The 10021-nt window shown below is 29.9% G+C and overlaps 1 protein-coding gene across 7 annotated transcripts; it reads left to right on the top strand.

The window, feature by feature from the left end:
• Positions 1–3028: 3028 nt before the first annotated feature.
• LOC112726262 (transcription factor EGL1) lies at positions 3029–7815 on the top strand. 7 transcript variants are annotated; one of them, XM_025775579.3, is made up of 9 exons: positions 3029–3545; positions 3742–3872; positions 4414–4671; positions 4951–5047; positions 5178–5192; positions 5412–5468; positions 5553–6440; positions 6755–7219; positions 7454–7815. In XM_025775579.3, the coding sequence occupies exons 1-9, from the start codon at positions 3543–3545 to the stop codon at positions 7523–7525; spliced, it is 1986 nt and encodes a 661-aa protein (XP_025631364.1). In that variant the 5' UTR covers positions 3029–3542; the 3' UTR covers positions 7526–7815. The 7 variants fall into 7 exon arrangements, with proteins under 7 accessions (XP_025631364.1, XP_025631368.1, XP_025631369.1 ...); XM_025775583.3 differs by having other exon boundaries at positions 3712–3872; XM_025775584.3 differs by having other exon boundaries at positions 3029–3582.
• The last annotated feature ends 2206 nt before the right edge of the window (positions 7816–10021 follow it).

The following is a 10021-nucleotide window of genomic DNA, read 5'->3' as shown; positions in this document are numbered from 1 at the left end:
GATGAAAGAGGTTAAAAGAGAAGATAGAAGATATAGTTGCATGTATGATTCAGTCACTACTTCTACTCTATCTCTCCTCTGTCACACCACTGTTACTTATAATTTTTAGGAGAAGAAATTAAACAAGTGTTGAAGCAAGTTTCAAGTTTTGGAAGCTTCATTCCTCTGTTAAAAGGGTGAACAACCAACGATTGGAGTAAGGAGAGAAAGCACAAAGTTTGGTTTTCCATAGCTTATTGAGCTATTCATTCTTCTCCTTCATGGTTCTCATTGAATATCTTATTGTCTCAGTCTAGTCTTTCTTTGTTTTCAATAGTAAAAACATAACAGTGAGATTTGTATGAAAAAACCATTGAGTGAAAAAAGGCAAGAGAATTAGACTTGGAGAAAAGCCTATGTTTATTTCAGAAATCTTTTGTAAGTTTTTTTTTTTTTTTTTGTTTTGTTGTCATGATTCTGAGGGGATTTCCTTACAAGTTGGGTGAGCACTTTACTATTGAAAATTAGAGTGAGTTCCTAGTCAAGTTTGGTTTGGGTTAGAAACTGAATTTTTCCAAATAGGATTGGGTAGAATCCTAGGGAGAATTGATTAATATAATTCTGTTGAAAGATAGTGAAATTTCGTCATAGTTGTGATGGAGACTGAATATAGACTACATTGTATTAAGTAGCTGAACTATGATACATCTGTGTGCCATTTCTCTTTCTCTTTTCTGTTTCTGATTCTGCACTATAGGAGACAAAATAAAATAATCTCATGATTATCATATCCAGCTATACTTCACAATAACTTATCTTGCTTGCAATTCTGTTTTGGCTCCTAACCCGTCAAAAGACAAAACTAAAGTATTTCCTGCTTTTCTACTCAAAGTATCTCAACAGAATCCTAATTTAAAAATAAAATTAAAAGAGGCCAAAATTTAACCCCATTTTTCTTAATCAATTGTGTTGAGTTTTTTCGTTTTAAAAAATAAATGCAATTCATTTTCAACATTTTATAACTAATAAATAAATATTTGACTTCTATAGATAATTGATAATTTTCTAAGGACTTCACACGGTATATTTTACATATAAATTTTGGTTCAACAATAATGTTGAATTTAGTTCGGGTACTGATATAGATGAGTTACTTTGGCCTTTATTTATAGTTATTAAAATTGTTAATAGTAAATTAAATTAGCCTCTCAGAATTTTTTTTTATCTTAACAATATTATGGGATGATAATATATCATATTAAATGGCATTATTATGTGATACTTTATTAAATCATTGTGTTTCGTGGGTGACCCTACGTTATTATTCTATATATTAAAGGTTAAAACAAAAAGTGATTAAAAGATTAATTTTTCAAAAATTAAGATGAATCATTCAAATTTTTACAAACTAAGTTAACTTATTCATATAGTATACATGACCAACATTTTTCATTAAATAAATGAATATCTTCCACTCTTGTTGAAACATATATCATTTCTCTTTACATAACTAACAAGAATATGTACAATGTTGGTGTAGGGTTAATTTCTGCATATGATGCCATTTTGCATGATATAAAGTAAGGTTAGTAATATTAATTTTATATGTGAATATTTAATTTGATCTAATTCATTTGGTCAGGGTTAGTAATTCGATTCGTAGTGGGTCGAGTTGAGAGTAAAGCGAGTTAATATATGGATAAGGTCGAGTGCGAGTTTAAATATAATCCAATAATTCGACCAACTCATACTCTTAATATATTGTACATGTATTATTGTAGTATTGTACAGCTTTAAATAATTTTTTGTTTTCGTAATTTCTTCTTCATAAAATATATTTTTCTTAATTTTGGTACAAGCAAATTAGAGTCTCTTGGTTTTTATATTGGTTATTAGTTTATTTTATTAAATATTAACATGATAGGTTAAATTTTTAAATTTAAAGTTTAAATTTACCTTAATGCATTAGCATTTAATAAATAAATTAACAGTAATAACTAAAGCAAAAAAAAAACTTACATTTTATAATGACTAACCACTTATTTAATCTTATTTTATCAATTCTTAATTATAAACATTTTTTCCGTAATTTAAAAAAAATACTATTAATAAGTATCTTAGCTTGTCATCATAATTGATATCAAAGAATAATGAATAAATAAATAAATAAATAAAAGTATTTGGTCATGATGAAAAAGCATTTAAAGACAAATAAACTGGCAACTGCACTGCAATGCAATGCAGAGCTTTCCAGAGAGTTTTCAATCTGAGTGGGCCAAGCCAAATGACAAAACAACTAACAATGAAAAATAATATTTACAAAATATACAGCCATTAACATGAAAAAACCCCCAATGACAAAAGCATAATTTATTTTAATGAGTTTAGTTTTAAACTCCTAATTAACTGTATTAGGTATAACAACCTTTAGTTAAGGCTCTCAAATGGACTAGTCTGACTTATTTAGATTTGATCCGTTTTAATTTGTTTTATTTGTAAGTTATAATTTTTTAGTTTAAATCATTTATGATCAATCAGATAAGTTAAATGGGTTGATCCAATTATCTTTTTATTTTTAGGTAAAAAATTCTAAATAAATAGTATATTTTTTTTAGTTAATAGGTCAGATTTTCGGGTCAAATAAAAAAATATTAGCTAAAAGTAATACATTTTTTGAAAAAAAAATAAACGAGCCGCTTGTTTAGCCTATGAGATAGTCCGTTTAAGTCGTCATTTTTTTTTGTTAATCGGGTTTAACCTGTTTTACCCAAAATTTAAACTGATTTAATTTTAGAGACAAAATCCACCCATTTAAATAGATAAATGGACTGATCCAAGAATTTAGTCCATTTTAACAGTCCTAGCTTTAGTTAGATGTTTAAAAAAATAAACTAAATGCTAATTATATTAAGAGTCTTGATTAATCCAAAGGCATTAATTTTTTTGAGTCAACAACTCAAATGTATTTGATTCAATAATTTATTGTCCTAAAAGCTTTATAAATAAGAGATTTGTACTTTTATTAACAAATAGTACTTTTTTTTTTTGGTCCACACAAGACACAACTAGTACTATCAAGACACTTATTTAAGCATAGACAACATATTTTTATCAAAATTAATGTTCCTTCTAAAAAATACCACTTATGTTACATTACATCAAAACTAAGCTCCATGTTATTAAGTAGAAAGTTTTGCACAGAAGAAAAATTAGCTATGAGAAGAAATAAAAGGCAATTATGTAGTGAACCTAATCTGCACGATAGGTGTTTGTTAAAATTTCACTATGAATGTATGTGTGTGTGTGTGTGTGAGATTCTAATGATTTCAGTACGGTCAAGAAAGCAGTGTAATGATAAGCAAAATGCCACACATGCATTATGCACATATATTCTGAGTGAAATAAATTATAGTACAACACTTTAGATTCTTCAATTACTGTTGCCACCACCACCTTAGACTTAAAAATAGAAGAAATTGTAGACTGATTCCCTTCGTTTCAATGTGGCAGTGTTGGTTTCAACATTTTTTGCATAAAGTTTAACAACAACACTCCACAGTCACATGGTAAATTCAGTGAGCAAAAGTTGTTTTCATCTGTGGGGTGTGTACTTTGTATTCAGCTGTTTTTAATTTTTTTTGTACTGTTGATATTGTTCTTTTTATTATTTATTTTTCTATTGATTCCTTTATATGATACCAAAATGGAAGTAATCATTGCATGAAGGTGCAGGTTTTTTATGACATTTGAGTTGTTTTTAAGGCCATGGCTTCTTCTTGGAGTCCAAAGCATGAGAAGATGCAGAAGAGTTTGAGTACACAGTTAGCTGTGGCAGTAAGAAGTGTTCAATGGAGTTATGGAATTTTCTGGGCACCTTCAACAACCCAAGAAGGGTAATCAATTAGAAAAAAAAAAAAACCTTCTTAGAATACAAAAAATAATGCCACTTTTCTCTCATGACATGAAGTTTCTGTTTTGGTAATGTTTATTCTTATGAGTCTTGTGTATATGATGATCATGTGTCTTTAGTTTCATGAAGCTGTTGTCTTATGAGAACTTTTTGAGACATACATAATGCTTTCATTATGCAGGGATAAAAAAAGAAAAGAAAAGAATGATGTTGATGCTTCATATATCATGTAAAATGAATTTTATATTGTTTTATTTTATTTTTTACTTTTACTTCTACTTTTTTTCCTCTTCATAAATGGATAGTAAAGTGAAACAACAGAGTTTGATGAGTAGATTTTAGGAGGAAAGAAAGAAAATTGATCTTGAGTTACAAGAAGGAAACAATGTAACCAAATGAAACTTGATTTGTATCCATTACAGAAACTTCCACTGAGATTACTGAAACATAAGGCCAACTTGCTAAGCTACTTTGATACTTAAACTTATGTTAATGTGAACAATGTGATGATTGAACACATATAGAGTGCTGGAATGGAGGGAAGGGTACTACAATGGAGACATTAAGACAATGAAGACAGTGCAAACAACAATGGAGATCAAGAATGACAAAATTGGAGTTCAGAGGAGTGAGCAGCTGAAGGAACTGTACAAGTTCCTTCTTGTTGGTGAATCTGATCCACAAACAAAAAGGCCTTCAGCTGCATTGTCTCCTGAGGATCTTTCAGATTCTGAGTGGTATTATTTGGTTTGCATGTCCTTTGTGTTCTATCCTAATCAAAGGTATATCATCTTCTTCTCCTTTTTTTTAATTTATTGAGACTGTTTGGATGAACTCACATTAATCAGGGACTCTAAACATAATCAAAAACCCAAATATGATACAGTAACTTCTCAGAAAGATTGATTTCACCTTTTTTGGTTATATAGAATATTTAGCTGTAAGAAAATAGACCAATATGTAGTATTCCTTTCTGTCAAAGTTCTTGTAGTTAATATGTACATTTTTTGTTTACTATGTTTCACTATCATAGATCTTCAATTTTCCTTCTTGTTACACAGTTTGCCTGGTAGAGCACTAGAAATCGGCGAAACGATATGGTTATGCAATGCTCAATATGCAGATAGTAAAGTTTTCTCTCGTTCTTTACTTGCAAAGGTTGGAACTTACCCCTATAAATTTATCATTTGTGTTTTTTGCTTTTAATTGTTGTGACACATGTGACTTTCTTCATCTTAACAATTCTTTGATCTGGACATTGGTGTCAATTGCTGTGCCCACTCCCCAGAGTGCATCAATTCAGGTATGTGTTATATTTTCTCAATAGAAATTAAAAATTTATGGTTGTAGAGAGCTTTAAAGAAGAAAAACATACTTGTAATTTGTGATATTAGACAGTCATTTATGTCTTCTCAACCAAAAGAGTTGGTATCAAAAGCAAAAGGAGATACTTTCTGATTATTACATTGTGGCAGTAACAAAGATCTCAATGTTCATACTGTGTTTCAAACCTGTTTTTCAGACTGTAGTGTGCTTTCCCTATCTAGGGGGTGTTATTGAGATTGGTACAACTGAACTGGTAAAATTTTTCATTGTTTTCTTCATGAATCTGGTTTCATTTTCTTTTCAGTGTTAGTTCTAAATGTGGATTATGCTTAATTAGGTGCTAGAGGACCCTAATCTTATTCAACATGTGAAGGCTTGTCTCTTGGAATTCTCAAAGCCTATTTGCTCTGATAAATCTTCATCAGCACTCAATAAGCCTGATGATGACAAACTTCAACCATGCTCCAATGGTGAACATGTTTTGGTTGACACAAAGGTTTTGGAGTACTCATGTTCCCCAGCTGAAGAAATCAAGCTTGATCAAGATCCTATCAAGGAACTACAACAAGATTCCAACATGGATTCTCCTGATGGATGTTCTAATGGTTGCGAGCACAACTGCCGTGTTGGAGAATCGATGGTTGAGGGAATCAATAATGGAGGGCCTTCTTCTCAAGTTCATTTCATGGATGATGATGATGCCTTGAGCAATGGTGCACCTGATTCCCTGAGTTCTTGTGATTGTATATCCGAGGCATCCGAGAACCGGGGAAAGGCTTCAAAGGATGTTCAACTAATCAGGGGAATTCAAAGCTTCAATCATTTGAATAGAAGTTCATTGGATGCAGAAGCAACTGATGAACACTTAAGCTACACAAGAATACTCTCTGCTCTTCTTGGGAGATCGTCGGCTTTCAAGCAGAATCCGTATGCTAGTAACTCAAATTGCAAATCGAGTTTCGTGAAATGGAAGAAAGGAGGAATCTGTGAGCAAAATCGGCTGCGGTTGGAGCAAAGCTTGTTGAAGAAGACTCTGTTTACTGTCCCTCTTATGCATAGGAGTTTCTCATCTATCGAATCAATGAAAGAAAATGAGACAAAAGAATGGACTAATAGATTGGAAAATGCTGATGACAAGTTCAGGGAAAATGTCTTATCTGATAAAATAAGAGAAACTGGAAACTTTAAGATTCTCAAGTCTTCAATTCCTCATCCTATAAGTGAGGTACTTTGTTTTCATACTCTTAAAATCAATGATATTGGATTTGAACTATATAGCTTCGAAATTGCATGCTACAATTCTCATCTAAAATTTGATTTGTGTATGGGATTGCAATGATTTGTAATTTGTAAAGGAGCCAATTCATCTAAAACCTATTGAAATTGAAGTATTTCATGAGGTCACTTTGTAAACATAGAAAAATATGCTCTTTATGAAGTATATAGATTTATAAATACATTACTCCCATGATCTTATTATGTTTGTGTATTATATTTGCCTCCGTTATCAAAATTTTCTGGATTTGTCACTGCATATAGGTGGAGAAGATTTCGATCCTAGGCGACACAATTAAGTACTTGAAAGAGCTTGAGACAAGAGTGGAAGAACTAGAATCTTACATGGACATGTCGGATTCAGAAGCAAGAACCAAAAGAAAATGTCCAGATATGCTAGAGCAGATATCAGATAACTATGGAGCCAGAAAGGTTTACAATAAGGGAATGAGGAAGCCCTGGATGATGAACAAGAGAAAGGCTTGTGACATTGATGAAAAAGACAGAGAAGAAATAGACAGATTTGTTGTGTCTGAAGAAGATAATAATAAGCCATTGGATGTGAAGGTTAACATGAAGGAGCAAGAGGTTTTGATTGAGATGAAATGTCCTTATAGAGAATATATATTGCATGATATCATGGATGCTATTAACAATCTGCATTTGGATGCTCACTCAGTTGAGTCATCAACAACTGAAGGTGTTCTTACATTGACACTTAAATCCAAGGTTTGTTGTCATAGATTCTATAATTTTATTCAATTTTCAATTAAGTCAAAACTTGTAATCAAGTTCTTACATTGTATAAATAGTTGTACAATATAAGAACTTGATAGCAAAATTCAGTGACATTCAGAATAATTAAACCATTTATTGAGAATTCTATTTTCTTTGTTTCTTAGCTTCCTCCTTCAACAATTTTGTTGTGAAGTTTGAATGAATTCTTTTATGAAATTGCTTCAGTTTCGAGGCACAGCGACTGCGCCGCTGGGGATGATCAAAGAAGCACTCTGGAAAGTGTCTGGAAATCTATGACTCTGTCCATTTGGATTTCTTCTCTGAGTACTGAATGCTTCTTATTGTGTTGGTTACTTCAACTTGGTAACTCCATGACTATGGTTTGCTTCCTAACAAGTGTAATATTATGATCTGAGACATTATTATTGTTCTTAGTTGCAAACTTTGTTACACTTGTATGAGTTCAATTGTTCAATTTAGTTTGGCCTTGTCAATTGTCATAATTTGGTGTATAAATTAAATCACTCTATTATGCTAGAAGTAATAGTTATTATTAATGTATGGCAATGATAGTTAGTATTACTTTATTTCTTTTGTCTCTTTGATGTATTTATAAATTATAATTGCAAGTTAAGAAAAAATTACATTAAGTAACAACCATGCTACGTTTACATAAAACATTAGTCATTAAATCAAATATTTGTATAAAATACATGTTAAAATATAAAATAAATATTAAAAATAAATTAAACATATATATTTATACACAAATAAATAGTATTTAATCTTTTTCTGTCCCGTAGTAATTTTGATTAGCCAAACATTTGTCTAAAGAGATGCAAGTAACTAACAAAATATGAAGAAGAAGACAAAACAAAGTTATATTTATTAGCCCAATTTCACGTGGGCTTTGTTTTTTTTTTTATTAGTATGAATATTACTTTGTATTTTTTTCCCCCAAAAAGTAGCAACTATTTAGTTTTCTTGTTGTTTAATCCTCAAGTGCATTATGTGATAATACTTTGAAATATTAATACTTAAGCTTACCCTAATCTTTGAAGATAAAAAAACCTTGCTCAACTAATTTGAGTGCCATCTCTTCTTTTTATATGCAATCATTTATTTTTGAAAAGATATACGTATCTAAATCATTGGCAACTTGCTTATATATATACCTGAATTTCCTCTCGTTACAGTTATGATCATGATCTTATTATATTTGATCATAATATTTTTGTTTTGTTTTGTTTTGGTTTGGTTCATATTGTTGGATACTAACCCTTTTTGTTTTGTCATTATCTGATTAATCACAACAACTTCACATTTATGAACTATTTATTATTTTGGTAATCTCATGTTAGTGTTTTATTATGGTTATACTAATGAAATGAGATGAAATAATTAGATTTATTAAATACATATTTTATTTGTATAGTTGACTATCGGTACATAAATAAGGGATGCATTTCCTTTTCCTAATAATATGAAACCATTTATTTATATATAATATAGTTTAGAAAACGGCCAACTGCTAAGCCTAAAATAATGAATTCATCATTGTATGTGATTATGTAATTCCAAATTAAAAAAGCTAACTCAAATACATTATGGTCCAAATAACATGATTCATGTGTATCTATGTTATACTGATGATGAAGTTATGAAGAGCAACAAAATATATAATGAACAATTATTACATCAATATGTTTAATTAATCAATGTGGCAAAGCATGCATGTGATACATGACTACCAAATAGACAATAATGATCATCAAAAACCAGAATGCAAATCATTAATTTCTAGAAAACTTAAGAGGAAAAGATGGATGAAACGTCCAAAATTCATGTGTCAATAACCTTGTGGAATTTAAGGAAAGGTAAACTAATATCTAATTATATATGATAATATCACTACTTTTTTGCATTGTTCACACTTTATTAGTAAAGTTTTGATTACAAAAATACTATTGATGTTTACACAATTTATATTTATTTTTTAAGTTGCTTAGAAAAAAAATTCCATGAGAAAGTAAATAAGAGATTATATGTATGTATGTATATTTCAAGATATTCCCTCTTTTCTCTATGGAATTTTGTACCATTATTACTATGCCAACTTTTTTAATTATAAACATTTAAGTTAAGAAATTAGATCACCCAAAATTATTTTCATCTTAGTTTTTTTCTTCCCTTGAAAAAGGTGGGAGAGTAAAGAAAAGAAAAGGAATATTTATCCTACCATTTCCTTTTGATATTAGGGGAAAACAAATTATGTTCCCTCTACATTTTGTTTTCACTTTCACAAAATTTTAAAATGAATGAAAATAAAAAACTAAAAAAGAATATTTTATGGTTAATTTTACGTACTTTTATTGTAATTAATTATCATTAATATTAAATTAATAAAAAAAATCTAATTTGTTATGACTAATAATTACATGTATTTACTAGAACTAATCACAAATTCTCGCTTAATAAGAACTCTAATTTGTTACTGTCATCCTAAAGTACATGTTTAAGTGTAGCCATCACACGTAAGAGAAAGGAGTACGTAAAATTTACAAATCTTCAGTGTACAATTTGATCTACAACTGTGCTAAATTGCTATCCATAGAATTGAAAGGAAATCCTTATCGAGGACTTGATTTTAAATATAGACTCAAGGCGTGGTACGAATATGGAATTTATACAACATTTAAAAGAGAGAGGACTTGATTTTAAATATGGACTGAAGGCGTGGTACGAATACGGAGTCTATACAACATTCAAGAGAGAGATGACTTGATTTCAAAT

Source organism: Arachis hypogaea, chromosome 12, assembly GCF_003086295.3.
Source record: "Arachis hypogaea cultivar Tifrunner chromosome 12, arahy.Tifrunner.gnm2.J5K5, whole genome shotgun sequence".
NCBI lineage: Eukaryota > Viridiplantae > Streptophyta > Magnoliopsida > Fabales > Fabaceae > Arachis > Arachis hypogaea.
Note: the sequence above shows the minus strand (reverse complement) of the source record. Positions and strands in the feature narration are given on the sequence as shown.